The sequence below is a fragment of the Bufo bufo genome, chromosome 4 (genome assembly GCF_905171765.1).
Source record: "Bufo bufo chromosome 4, aBufBuf1.1, whole genome shotgun sequence".
NCBI classification, from domain to species: domain Eukaryota; kingdom Metazoa; phylum Chordata; class Amphibia; order Anura; family Bufonidae; genus Bufo; species Bufo bufo.
The window spans coordinates 504,242,186-504,257,339 of record NC_053392.1 but is presented as its reverse complement, the minus strand read 5'-3'; the positions used below and the strand labels follow the sequence as shown (position 1 = coordinate 504,257,339).

The 15,154-nt window shown below is 46.8% G+C and overlaps 1 protein-coding gene across 1 annotated transcript in view; it reads left to right on the top strand.

Annotated features, from left to right (window-relative positions):
* PYGB (glycogen phosphorylase B) overlaps positions 1 to 15,154 on the top strand; it is a 124,044-nt gene that overhangs the window by 71,430 nt on the left and 37,460 nt on the right. Inside the window, exons 8-9 of the mRNA XM_040429652.1 lie at positions 6,328 to 6,471; positions 12,682 to 12,774. Of these exons, the coding sequence (XP_040285586.1) occupies positions 6,328 to 6,471; positions 12,682 to 12,774 (237 nt within the window). The remainder of the gene's footprint in view (positions 1 to 6,327; positions 6,472 to 12,681; positions 12,775 to 15,154) is intronic.

Sequence of the window (15,154 nt, the reverse complement as noted above, 5' to 3'; positions counted from 1 at the left end):
TGAAGGGAGAACAATCTCCTCATTCAAATGGAATGCCGACACCACCTTCGGAAGGAAGGACTGTGTCACGTGCCGGGGGTCCAAGGCAGACCTCCAGGAAGTCATACGAGCAGGTCACAGGCAAACAGAACAGAGATGACAGAAAAGCAGGTAACGATACCACAGAACCAAGTGCATCGGCCGCCGACCGCAGCAAAACCTGGGGGGCAGAGCCAGTGAGCCCCGTACTTCACAGAGCCCTGGATGGTGAGGATGACTGGGGCGAGAAACAGAAGTGAGGTGCAACCTAGCAGCAGACAGGACTCAGGACAGACTGACCCCCAGAACCACAGCTCACAGAACTATATAGCTGGGTAACGAGGCACCTGGGAAGACACACCCAGGCACAGCAGACAGGGGAAGTAACCCCATCAGAACCGGAGCTCAGACAGACACACAGGAACAGAACTGGACGTTGCCCCTGGCAAACAGCATACACTGATACAGAGCTTTGTGTTGCCCTTGGCAACCAGGATACACTGAACAGAAAACAGATACAGTCAAAGGAGTACACACGTACACAGCCAGGTTCACACTAGATACCGCAGCCCCTAGCAACCAGCCTGCACAGGAGGCAACCTACAGCCAGTACGCTAGGGAGCCTGCAGCCAGCCTGCACGGCAACAGACGTCATGGTGAACCGCACCGTGACAGACTGAACAGGACGAAGGACTACCTTATCCTGATGGAGGACCAGGAAAGGTGTCCGACATGACAGAGCCGCTAGTTCCGACACCCTACGGATAGAAGTGATTGCAAAAAGCCACCTTATAAGACAGGAAGCGCAGTGACACTGCAAAGGCTCAAATGGTGAAGACTGGAGAGCGTTGAGCACTAGGTTAAGATCCCAAGGATCCAACGGAGGACGAAAAGGGGGCGTAGCATGCGCCACCCCCTGCAGAAAAGTTTGAACCGCCGAAAGAGAAGCTAAATTCCGCTCAAAAAGAATGGAGAGAGCCGACACTTGCCCTTTGAGGGAGCTGAGAGCCAGCCCCAAGTCTATGCCCGACTGCAGGAAAGCCAAAAGCCGCGGCAAAGAGAAGCGAACGGAAGACAGCTGCCGCCACTCGCACCAACTAAAGTAAGACTTCCAGATCCGGTAATAGATCCAGGAAGAAGACTGCTTCCTGGCCCGAATCATGGTCTGGACCACAGCCTCCGAGACCCCCGGAGCCTTTAGTACAGCGGCTTCAACAGCCATGTCGTTAAATGTAACAACCCTAAATTTGAGTGGCCACTGAGACAGGAGGTCCTCTCAAAGAGGAAGACGTCGGCGAGGAGGGTAACCAGAGACGCATGCGACACCCGGCGTCGCCAATCGGGGGCCACGAGAATGACCGGCAGTCCTTCGGACCTGATCTTCTGGAGGAGACGCGGAATGAGATCAAGAGGCGGGAACACGTAAGGAAACGTGAACCAACTCCACGGAATCACCATCGCGTCGCACGCCAGGGCCATGGGGTCCCTGGACTGCATGACGAAGTTCTCGACCTTGTTGAAGTGGGAGGCCATGAGATCCATGTCCGGCCGACCCCACCGCTCGCAGATGGCTCGAAAGACCTGCGGGTGAACAGCCCATTCTCTGGTATTGAGACGCTCCCAGCTGAGGAATTCGGCGATCCAATTGTCTATGCCGGGAATGTGAACTGCCACCACCGTGGAGTTGTCGGACTGAACCCGAACCGGATGTTTCCTGAGATGGTCGGCCCAATGCCGCAGAGAGATGAATCGCCCTTAACTCCAGAACGTTGATTGGAAGTGAGCGTTCCTCGCGTGACCATACTCCTTGAAGCAATTATGGCAAAAGAGAAAAGGGAGAGGCGCTCATAGGGTGGTAAGCGATGATACGCAGATAACGTGATGAATAAAATGTGCTCACCTTTGGGTGTTGTGCAGGTGTAAGCGCACAACAGGTTTAGACACACAATAGGTTGGGAGGGTGAGGGAGGTCCGTGCTGCCGGTACCCGTTCAGTCCCTTTGGATGGAGTTGCCAAAAACTCCTAGGGATTGTTAGGGTTGAGAAGAGTGATTTGTGTCCGAAAACACACAATAGGGTACCTCTTTGGCGCACAAGAACGACCACAGTTTCAGGTTTTTGGGTAAAGATACTATTTATTGTTCAGTTGACAACGCGTTTCGGAGTTTCTAACTCCTTTTTTAAGTCTTGGGGGCGCCAACAGCAAGGGGCAACAGGCAGAAGGTGGCCGGGTGGCTGGGAAATCCTTCTGATGTGTGCTGCTGCTGTATCTTGCGTCGCCGCAACAAGGAGAGAACCTGAAGACGGAGGGCCGACAGCTTCTCTGGAGGCAAGAACACCTTGGCCTGAAATGTGTCGAGCACCATGCCCAGATAAGTCAGGGCATGGGATGGATACAGACAAGACATCTGTCTGTTCAGGACCCATCCGAATTGCTCCAGGGTGTCCAAGACTATGCTCAGGCTGTCCGCTGTCACCCGAAACAACGGACCCTTGTTAAGGGATTGCCACGATCCCCCTGGCGTGGAGCAAGGCCATGACTGCTGCCAGAATCTTCATGAAGACCCTGGGAGCCGTGGCCAGGCCGAACAGGAGGGCTACAAACTGGAAGTGAAATGGACCTACTGCGACCCGGAGAAATATCTGACTGACGTAGATGGGCACATGGAGATAAGCGTCCTTGATGTCTATCGAGGATACGTACTCCCCCGGTTCCATGGACGGAATGACTGATCTCAGGGACTCCATCCGGAAACCTGCGAATGCGAAGGAAGCGGTTGAGTGCCTTGAGGTCCAGAATGGGACTGACCGTCCCCTCTTTTTTGGGAATCACAAAGAGACTGGAATAAAACCCTTGAAAATGGTCTTGCGCGGGAACCAGAACCATCACTCCCTGCCGCAAGAGTGTGCAAATCGCCTGAAAAAAAAAGAATCTGCGGCAGAGGGAGCTGCCGGAGTTGACGACTGAAAAAAATGGGACGAAGGGGAGGACTTGAATTCCAGGCTGAAGCCCTCTGCATTGACCCCTCTCACCCACACATCCTAGACATGAGCCAGCCAGACATGCCGAAATAAATGAAGCCGGCCGCCCACACGATCGGAGGGCGCCGGAAGCAGCCAGTCATGCAGCGGAGGTCTTGGGGTTATAGAACTTAGAGCCCTGTTGACGGGGCTGCCAGGAAGGGCGAGGCTTGAAGGAAGGCTTGCGCTTCTGCTCCGGGGTCAACTTGTTAGATGACCTCTTCGGGCTGGAGAAACTCTGAAAGGGGCGAAAAAAAGGCTTATGCTTTTTTGACTTATTAAACCGCCCCCTGTTCTGTGGTAAATGAGTACTCTTACCACCTGTAGCATCTGAAATGATTTAGTCCAGGCGCTTACCAAACAGTCTACTGCCGGCAAAGGGAAGGGCCGTCAGGGTCCTCTTTGAAGTATTATCTGCCGCACAGCAGGAGAGCCATAGGGTACAGCGAATAGCCACCAACAGCGCTGAAGAGCGAGCCTTAAGCCTGGCCGTGTCCAAAGAGGCTTCATAAATATACGCACTGGCATGAAAGAGCCTTATCGGACAGCTCCCCAGAGGGGACTCCCGAGGTGAGACCCTGACACAAATTATCTGCCCACTCCCTCATAGCCTTGCTCACCCATGTAGAGGCAAACACCGGCTGCAGTGCTGTGCCCACTACCTAAAAGGAAGATTCTGCAAATGCTTCCAGTTTCTTCTCCCTGATATCAGAGAATGAAGCCCCATCCGCCATTAGCAAGGTGGTATGCTTAGCCAAGCGGGAAACAGGTGGGTCCAATATAGGTGAGGACGACCATTTCTTCGTCAAATCCTCCGGAAACGGATACAGGACGTTTAAGCGCTTTGGCAAAGTAAAACGTCTATCAGGAAAATTCCACTCCTTGGAAAGAGAGGAATCAAACTCCTGCTGGTTGGGGAAGCACTTATGAGTGACGGGACCTTCTAAAGGAAAAACCCGGGCTGGCCGAAGAAGGTGCGGGGGTCCTCAACCTGCAGCGTATTGATAACCGCTGTAAAAAGATTGTCCACCATAGAGGATAGTTTGGACAATTGCCCCTTCAGGAGAGACAACATCCTCATCTGACCCTCTCTCCTCCGAACATGCCTGAGGCCTTTGGGGATCAAGGCCTGAGTCCTTTGATCCCCAGAGTCAGACTGGTCAGAGGACTGCCTTGACGACAAACGCCCCAATATTTCCACAATAGATTTGTTGGTATTGGAGACATCCTGTACCACTCTTGAGAGGGAACGCGCCCACTCTGGTTCTACCCTTGGCTGGGCAGCAGGGACGATCGGGTTCGGGGCTGAGCCACTGGACGGTGGAGCCACACACGCGGCGCAGAGGAGATCTGACTGAGCGGATGGAAATTTTGTGCGACACGACGCACGCGCATAATGGCACACAGCAGTGACCATCTGCTTCTGGGCCTGGGCCTTGGGTCGGCACATAATGACCAAAGGAGGATGAGGTATGAGGGGGGTAGGTTAAACCCTGTAGGAAGGGACAAACAGCTCTTACCTAGCCTGTGTCCCTCCAAACCGCATATATCCTAAAACCAATATTCCATAGAAATCCATAGAAAGTGCATGGACGAAAAAGTGCTGTGCTGTTGCCATATACTTATCAGTTTAGATAGTCCACATGAGAGGTAGAAACTCAATGTGCCAAGACACTCGACAGCTATGTTTCGGGGGATGAAAAAGAAAGGGGACGTGTGCAATAGCACTGCAATTTTCATCTATGCACTTTCTATGGACTTCTATGGAATATTGGTTTTAAGATGTATGTTCTAAGCAATAAATTGAAATACATATGAAACTGAAAGTTGCCTGTGTTGTTTGTTGTTGACGTGCATTGAATTGTAACACTTGATCCTTTTGTTCTACCGGAGATGAGCCACGTGTCTGGTATCTGCTTTCTCCTCTCTCCCAGGTGTATGGGCTTACTTATGAGTGTGGCACCAAGAGGTTTTTCTCTCAATTGCTTGTTTATGGAGATACTCTTCACTAGAAGAATTTCTTTGGGGAAATATATGGGGGGGGGGGGGGGATGTATTAAACTGGTGTCAAGGAAAACTGGCTTAGTTGCCCATAGCAACCAATCAGATTCCACCTCTCATTTTTCAAAGGAGCTGTCCAAAATGAGAAGTGGAATCTGATTGGTTGCTATGGGCAACTAAGCCAGTTTTCCTTGAAACCAGTTTTGCTAAGGCCCCTTTCACACAGGCGAGTATTCCGCGCGGATGCGATGCGTGAGTTGAACGCATTGCACCCGCACTGAATACCGACCCATTCACTTCTATGGGGCTGTTCACATGAGCGGTGATTTTCACGTATCACTTGTGCGTTGCGTGAAAATCGCAGCATTCTCTATATTCTGCGTTTTTCACGTAACGCAGGCCCCATAGAAATGAATGGGGTTGCGTGAAAATCGCAAGCATCCACAAGCAAGTGCGGATGCGGTGCGATTTTCACGCACGGTTGCTAGGAGACGATCGGGATAGAGACCCGATCATTATTATTTTCCCTTCTAACATGGTTATAAGGGAAAATAATAGCATTCTGAATACAGAATGCATAGTAAAATAGCGCTGGAGGGGTTAAAAAAAATAAAAATAAAATTTAACTCACCTTAAGCCACTTGATCGCGAAGCCCGGCATCTCCTTCTTTCTCCTTTGCTGAACAGGACCTGTGGTGAGCATTCATTATAGGAAAATGACCTGTGGTGACGTCACTCCGGTCATCACATGATCCATCACATGATCTTTTACCATGGCGATGGATCATGTGATGGATCATGTGATGACCGGAGTGACGTCACCACAGGTCATTTTTCTGTAATGAATGCTCACCACGGGTCCTGTTCAGCAAAGGAGACAGAAGGAGATGCCGGGCTTCGCGATCAAGTGGCTTAAGGTGAGTAAAAAATGTTTTATTTTTTTTTTAACCCCTCCAGCGCTATTTTACTATGCATTCTGTATTCAGAATGCTATTATTTTCCCTTATAACCATGTTATAAGGGAAAATAACACAATCTACGGATCACCGATCCCAAGCCTGCACCTTTTCCCGCAACGCCCGTCTGAAAGAGGCCTAAATCTGACCCTTGGTGCCTCACAGGGAAGCTATACATCAGCACATGCAGTACCTCCATTGCTGTAGTATAGACCTTGGGATTTGGCCACTTGGCAATGCCGTGTGTGTTGACCATTTTGAGCAAGTCCACAGTTTAATGTATCTGGCTCTGATATGGATAAAGAGAATAATCTTTGCTGCCTTCTCTGCAGTTCTTTGAAGGAAAGGAGCTGCGTCTGAAGCAGGAATACTTTGTGGTAGCCGCCACTCTGCAAGATATTATCAGGCGTTTCAAGTCTTCCAAGTTTGGCTGTCGGGACCCAGTGAGAACCTGCTTTGATACCTTACCTGATAAGGTAAAAGGCTACTTTTATATACACACAGTGCGAGAAATGTATCAAAACTAGTGTAAAGGAAGACTGGTTTAGTTGCCTGTAGCAGCCAATGAGATTTCACCTTTCATTTTCCAAAGAGGCTCTGAAAAATGAAAGGATCAATGTGATCCAGTTCTGATAAATCTCCCCCGTTCATTCTGGTAATTTAGTGGCGCAACCTTACAAAGTATAACCAAACAGTATTTTCTCATTGTTGCCTAAAAAGTTTTTTTTTGTATTTCCCAAAAATACTATTATCATAAATACATTAAAAAGCATGTTTAGACAATAAGGCTACATGCACACGACCGTATGTGTTCCGTATGGCATCCTTTTTTTTTTGCGGATCTGTTTTTTTTTGCGGATCCATTGTAATAATGCCTATCCTTGTCCGCAAATGAATGGGTCCGCATCCTATCCACAAAAAAAACGGATCGGACACGGAAACAAAATACGGTCGTGTGCATGAGGCCTAAGAAGCAGGTAATCAACAGCAGATCTGTGTCTGCAGATAATCCTAATTGCCAATCTGCTTGTCCTTTTCATAGGATGTTTTTTATTTGATTAATGTCCCAAATGCTGAATCTACCATGGATATATTTACCATGGAAACAGATTTCCTGCACTTAGCCTTAGTCCTCATTCACACTAATTGAATCAGTAGCTTTCTGTTTTTAAAGGGGTTATTCAGGATTGGAAAAATATGGCTTTCTAAAAGGAACAGCACTACACCTGTCCATGGGTTGTCTGGTATTACAGACATATTTTTCTAATTCTGGAAGACCCCCCTTTAAGTCAAAACCAGGAGTAAAAAATGAACACAGAAAACATGTGATGGAAAGAATTACTCAGTTTCTTGAATACCCATCTGGTTTTGCCTTACAAAATGGATAAAAATACTGATTAAATACTGAATTGTGAATGCGGCCTAGTTTACATATTCACAGCCTGTATAGGTATATGATAAAACCAACTTCACCGAGGAAAAGATTTGTTCTTTTTACGGTGCCCGTACACAAAGGTGTCACAGTTTTGCAGTGTGTTTTTATGCAAGTACAGGTAAAGTACATAAAACCATGGGGGGAGATTTATCAAATTGGTGTAAAAAAAATAAAAATAAAAAAAAACCTGGCTTAAGGAGCTCTGAAAAATGAAAGGTGAAATCTGATTGGTTGCTATGGGCAACTAAGCCAGTTTTATTTTACACCAGTTTTTTTTTTAAATCAAACATAATTTGTATTGTAAAATATTTTGTAACGGATACAACAAATAAGAGGTGTCTCATTTTTCCCCTCAAGTTCCCATACATCTCACAATATTTGACATAGATTGACTTTTACACCAGTTTTAATAAATTTCCCCCCATGTGCTTAACCTGTATTTGTCACATGACTGAAAACCACATCACGAAACAGTGACAATTTGTGTGTATTTGCTATTTCCTTCCTGGATGCTTTTTGTACGGGCGCCCAAATGGTGTCATTTTTTTCCCCTCAATTTTTCAAACAAGAAACAACAGGACAAAACAGAAGCATAAGCAGGTCAAATACATACAAGAGGGAATAACATAGCAAGAGGATCATAGGTTTCTAAGTCTGTTTTACCTTAGCCGTAACAGCATCACAATAAGGGTCCATTTAGACATCTAAGTGTTTTGCGGTCCGCAAATTGTGGATCCGCAAAACACAGATACCGGCCGTGTGTGTTCAGCAATTTGCAGACCGCACATGGCCGGCCCTATGATAGAAATGTCTAATCTTGTCCGCAGACAAGACAAGAGCAAGAATAGGACTTTCTCGATCTTTTTTGCAGGGCCGCGGAACGAAATGAATGGGTCCGATAAATTCCGTAATGTATGCGGACCCATTTATAGGGTCGTGTGAATGCACCCTAATGGGTATTTCTGTCTGGTATTTCTTGGTATTAATTGGTTGGCCATCTCAAACATTGGGGGCATGTCACTAGGATATTCACCCCAATGTCTCATAGGTGCGCCTGGCTCAGCTATTTCCGTCAGCCCCATAGAAGTGAATGGAGCGGTGGCTACGCTTGCGTGGTGCGCTTCCAATTCAATTCCATGAGACTTCTGAAAATAGCCGATCCCACTGCTCGGCTATTTTCAGCACTCCCATCGAGGGTCTCTAATGGAGGGTGTAGTGCGCCCTCCTTCACTTTGTGGGCTTCGTTCTAAATATACCCTTCTGGGACCTGCATCTATCGCACATTGGGGGCATATCCTAGCTGTTTGGACTAAAGGTGCATTTAGGGTACTTTCACACTTGCGGCAGAGTGATCCGGCAAGCAGTTCCATCGTTGGAACTGCCTGCCGGATCCGGCAAAACGTATGCCAACTGATGGCATTTGTAAGATTGATCAGGACCCTGATCAGTCTTAAAAATGCCTGATCAGTCAGAAAAAGGCATTGAAATGCCAGATCCGTCTTTCCGGTGTCATCCGGAATTGCGGACCCATTAATTTCTATGGGGCCGCACGACGTGGTCTGTGGTCCGCAATTCCGATACCGAAAAAAATAGAACATGTCCTATTCTTGTCCGCAATAGAATAGGCATATTCTATTAGTGCCGGCGATGTGCGGTCCGCAAAATGCGGAACGCACATTGCCGGTTTCCGTGTGTTTTGCAGATCCGCAAAACACACACGGAATTGGATATGCATGTTCATATGAATGTTCATTCCCAGTCATTGCCTGCTTGTTAACTGCATTTACATGCAGCAGTTATAAGGATAACCGTTTGTTACTACGATCATTCGTCCCCACAGAGGTTCTACAATGGTAGCAGAACATCTGAGGACAATGTGTTGGCAACAAACAGTGACTTTGTTTGTGCTGAGTAAAGGATCGTGCTCGTGCATCAGGTGATTGGTGGCACATTTACATGGATGTTAGGCTCCATTAACACATCCGCAATTCCATTCCGCATTTTGCGGCCCCGATCCGGAATTGCGAACCCACACTTCTGGGTCCGCAATTCCGATCCTGAAAAAAATAGAACATGTCCTATTCTTGTTCGCAATAGTGGACAAGAATAGGCATATTCTCTTAGTGCCGGCAATGTGCGGTCCGCAAAATGCGGAACGCACATTGCCGCTATCCGTGGATCCGCAAAACACACACGGATGTGTGAATGGACCCTTCTCCTGAACAAGTGTTCACATGAACTGTAAATTAATTTAAAGTGCTTCTGTCACCCCCAAAACACATTTTTCATTTTTCGGCTTGTTAAAATCCTTATTGAACGACTATTCCCTATATAGGGCTCTTACCTTTGTCTGTGGCTTCGTTTCATTAAAAACCGATCTTTTAAAATATGCAAATGACTTCACTACCAGCAAGTAGGGCGTCTACTTGCTGGTAGCCGCCGCAAAAAACCGCCCCCTCTTCCTGTTGATTAACAGGGCCAGCAAGCCTACTTGCTGGTAGTGAAGTCATTTGCATATTCTAAAAGATCGATTTTTAATGAAACGAAGCCACAGACCAAGGTAAGACCCCTATATAGGGAATAGTCGTTCAATAAGGATTTTAACAAGCCCAAAAATGAAAAATTTGTTTTGGGGGTGACAGAAAACAGATTTAGGCCTCCGTTACGTTTTTTTTACGGATAGGATGGGGACCCATTCATTTCAATGGGTCAGCAAAAAAAATGCTGATAGTTCATCCGTTTGTGTTCCGCGTCCGTTGTCCGTGTTTCCCTTCAGCAAAAAAAATAGTGCATGTCCTACTTTTTTCACATTTGCGGACAAGGATAGGCATTTATTACAAGGGATCTGTGGGAAAAAAACGGATCCTCCAAAAAAAATGGATGCCGCATCCATTTTTTTAGCGGACGCAAAAAACAACTGTCGTTTTTTTTGCGGATCTGTTTTTTTGGGCGGATCCATTGTATGCAAATTGCGGATCCGCAACACACCCGCCCGGCACCCCTATAGAAATGCCTATTGTCCGCAAGCTGCGGACAAGAATAGGACATGTTCTATCTTTTGCGGAGCTGCGGACCTGAAGATCGGGGCGCGCTCCGCAAATATGGATGCTGACAGCACACTGTGTGCTGTCCGCATCCATTCCGTCCTCATTGAAAATTAATGGGTCCGCACTCGCGGAACGAATGCGGACCCATTTGCGGACGTGTGAACGGAGCCTAATGCCTATCCCGCAAACTAGAAAAAAATAGGACATGCATTATTTTTTGGGCGGAGCAACAGAACGGACATACTGATGCGGACAGCACACGGTGTACTGTCCGCGTTTTTTGCGGACCCATTGAAATGAATGGGTCCGCATCCTATCCGCAAAAAAAAACGGATCGGACACGGAAACAAAATACGGTCGTGTGCATGAAGCCTAAGGCTGAGTTCACACTTAAGTTATTTGATCCGTTATTTCAAGCAGTTGTTGTGAGCCAAAACCAGTAGTGAAACCTACTCCGATAAGATATGATGGAAAGATATTCATCTCTCATGTGTTTTTGATCCACACAGGCTTTGGCTCCCAATAACTCACAATAACTGATGGAAATCACTGACCAAATAACTGAAGTATAAACTCAGCCTTAGGCCTCCTGCACACGACCGTAGTTCACAGATGTGGACCCATTCACTCCAATGGGTCCGCAAACCTGGAGATGCGGAACGGAAGCACTACAGAGTGCTTCCGCGGGGTTTCGTCCCGTACTTCCGTTCCGCAAAAAGATAGAACGTGTCCTATCTTTTTGCGGAACGGCCGGATCGCAGACCCATAAAAGCACGGCTAGTGTGCAGGAGGCCTAACTGTACAAATCTATGCTTCTACATCCTACCAGCTGCACAGTAATGGGGACTTGGGCTACTTTCACACTGGCGTTAGACTTTTCCGGCAGGGGAACAGCCTGCCGAATCCGTACTATCGTTTGTACACATGTGCTGACGTGTGCATTATAGTGAATGGGGCCAGGCGGACTTCCGGCAGCACACGTGTGCAAACGGTAGTGCGGATCTGGCAGGCTGTTGCCATGCCGGAACAGCATAACGCCAGTGTGAAAGTAACCTTAGTAAGAAGTAAATCCATTGGAGGGGCACTCTTGTCTGTGGAATACAAATTCAACTGCCTGAGAGCCGCTTACTCCGAGAACCGGAAATTCTACCTATAATGGTTGATAAACATATTTGAGGAGATTTCTCACTGGGGGAGTAATCTTTGCGGGCTACGGGTGTAAAGGAAAACTGACTTAGTTGCTCCTAGCAACCTATCAGATTCCACCTTTCAATTTTTCAGAGCCCCTCTGGAAAATGAAAGGATCAATCTGATTGGTTGGTAGGGGCAACTAAGCCAATTTTCCTGTGCACCAATTTTGATAAATCTCCCCCATAGTGTGAGCTCCAAGCTACACGCCAATTCTGATCCGGTGGGCATAAGGTGGAAGGGGCTTAAAGAGGACCTTTCACCGATTATTACACTATGAACTAACTATACAGACATGTAGAGCGGCGCCCGGGGATCTCACTGCACTTACTATTATCCCCGGGCGCCGCTCCGTTCTCCTGCTATGCCCTCCGGTATCTCCGTTCCCTAAGTTATGGTAGGCGGAGTCTGCCCTTGTTCTTCTGTAGCGCTGGCCAATCGCATTGCAGAGCTCACAGCCTGGGAGAAAATAACCTCCCAGGCTGTGAGCTCTGCGCTGCGATTGGGCAGCGCTAGAGCAGAACAAGGGCAGACTCCGCCTACCATAACTTGGTGACTGGAATCTCCGCCTACTATAACTTAGTGAGCGGAGATACCGGAGGGCATAGCAGGAGAACGGAGCGGCGCCCGGGGATAATAGTAAGTGCAGTGAGATCCACGGCTGCCGCTCTACATGTCTGTATAGTTAGTTCATAGTGTAATAATCTGTGAAAGGTCCTCTTTAAATGTCCTTTTATATAGACTTAATTTGTAAAAATTAAAAATGCCATCTGTCCTACTAGTACACAGGCAGAAATACCCATTATTGTGGTGCTGGTGGGACATAAAGGAAAGGAATATAGGTACATGGCTGCCAACGTAAGTCAGAATAAGCAACAACCAAAAAATAGCTAAGCAGAACATAAAAATATGAATCTGAGGGTCCTGAAGTATTACCATGTGGTAACTGAACTTGTAAATGTACTATATTACAAACTTTCCAGAGCTTAACTTATGTGATTACTTTTATCCTACAGGTTGCTATACAGCTGAATGATACGCATCCTGCACTCGCTATTCCTGAGCTCATGAGGATCTTTATAGATGTGGAAGGCATGGAGTGGGACAAGGTAAAGCCACACAACACATGACAGCACAATCTTACTATGGCATTATCTCTTAAAGGAGTTTTCCTATATTAATTTTAGAAGCCTGTCTTAATAAAGCCCCGTAGAAACGGCCTCTCCATAACTTTGGCGCATCCAGCGCCACTTTTAAATGTGAGACTACTTTCTATGCCTAAGACCGGCGTAGAAAATGATGAATGAGCCTGTCCCCTTACCCGCCCACAATTTTAGACCTGGCGTGAGCGGAGGGAAGTCACAGTCTGCGCCTGAAATATGTAGTAAATGCCCCCAAAGTTTATGAATTATTTTTCTTTTACTTACAGGGATATTGCGATTTAGTTTTTTATGCAGTGCATTATTATTATTTTTTGTCTATAAAAGAGACAACAAGAAGTATAACCATATTGGTGATCAGTTTAAGGCTGGGTTCACACGGGTGTTGTGGGAAAATGTGCGGGTGCGTTGTGGGAACACCCGCGATTTTTCCGCGCGAGTGCAAAACATTGTAATGCGTTTTGCACTCGCGTGAGAAAAATCGTGCATGTTTGGTACCCAAACCCGAACTTCTTCACAGAAGTTCGGGCTTGGGATCGGTGTTCTGTAGATTGTATTATTTCCCCTAACATAGTTATAAGGGAAAATAATACCATTCTGAATACAGAATGCATAGTAAACTAGCGCTTGAGGGGTTAAAAAAATAATAATAATAATTTAACTCACCTTAGTCTACTTGATCGCGGCCCGGCATCTCCTTCTGTCTCCTTTGCTGAACAGGACCTGTGGTGAGCATTAATTACAGGTAAAGGACCTTTGGTGACGTCACTCCGGTCATCACATGATTCATCACATGATCTTTTACCATGGTGATGGATAATGTGATGACTGGAGTGACGTCACCAAAGGTCCTTGACCTATAATGAATGCTCACCACAGGTCCTGTTCAGTAAAGAAGACAGAAGGAGATGCCGGCATCGCGATCAAGTGGACTAAGGTGAGTTAAATTATTTTTTATTTTTTTTTAACCCCTCCAGCGCTGTTTTACTATAACCATGTTATAAGGGAAAATAATAATGATCGGGTCTCCATCCCGATCGTCTCCTAGCAACCATGCGTGAAAATCGCACCGCATCCGCACTTGCTTGCCGATGCTTGCGATTTTCACGCAACCCCATTCACTTCTATGGGGCCTGCGTTGCGTGAAAAAACGCAGAATATAGAGCATGCTGCGATTTTCAAGCAACACACAAGTGATGCGTGAAAATCATCGCTCATGTGAACAGCCCCATTGAAATGAATAGGTAGGGATTCAGTGCGGGTGCAATACGTTCACCTACCGCATTGCACCCGCGCGGAAATCTCGCCCGTGTGAGCGCAGCCTAAGGGTTTGTTCACACAGGACATATATGCTGTAGGTTTTCTGTCAGGATTTTGCAGGCAGAAATTCTGCAGCATATTACCATACCAGCATAGCGGATGAATTTGCAGCATGTCAATTTACGTTGCAGATTTTCATTATGGATTTGACCCTTTGCAATGAAATCCTCAAATCTATTACAAAATCCAAATGTAAAATGTGGATCTTGCCACAAATTCCCCAGCGAAACCACAACCTTTTTTCTATTGCAGTTTATATCCTGTGTGTATGGCCTCATGCACACGACCGTTGTGTGTCTTGTGATCCGCAAAGCACGGATGGCGTCTGTGTGCGTTCCGCAATTTGCGCAGACAGCCATTAATATAACTGCCTATTCTTGTCCGCAAAATGGACAAGAATAGGACAGGTTATTTTTTTTTTGCGGACCACGGAACGGAGCAACGGATGCGGAAAGCACATGGAGTGCTGTCTGCATCTTTTGCGGCCCCATTGAAGTGAATGGGTCCGCATCCAAGCCGCAAATACTGCGGCTCGGATGCGGACCAAAACCACGGTTGTGTGCATGAGGCCTATGTACGCTAAATTTATCTGTTCAGGAACTGATGCCAGATGTCGACAATCAAGTGACAGCCTGCAGAAAAACTAGTTCACAGGCGGCTATCAATATGGTTGTACTTCCTGTGACTTTTATACAAATGGCTGCTACAAGTGAATAGAAAAGTAAGATAAATGTAATATTCCAACATTGGCCACTGTCTGAGCTTCCGATTTACCAATTTAGTAAATTTTTATGTTTTGGATGGGAAAAAAAGGCTTTAAATTACGTATTAAAGGGAAGCTGACCAGATTAAATTGTAGCTGACCTGGCCGTCAGTAGTAGGTCCAACTTCAGAAACTGTGGCAATCAGCTTTCCTCACTGGTGGAAGCTGCGGCTATCGATACATTTCACCTGCAGCAACCAAGCCATGAGACAATCTCTTTAAAGGGAACCAGTCACTGGGATTTTG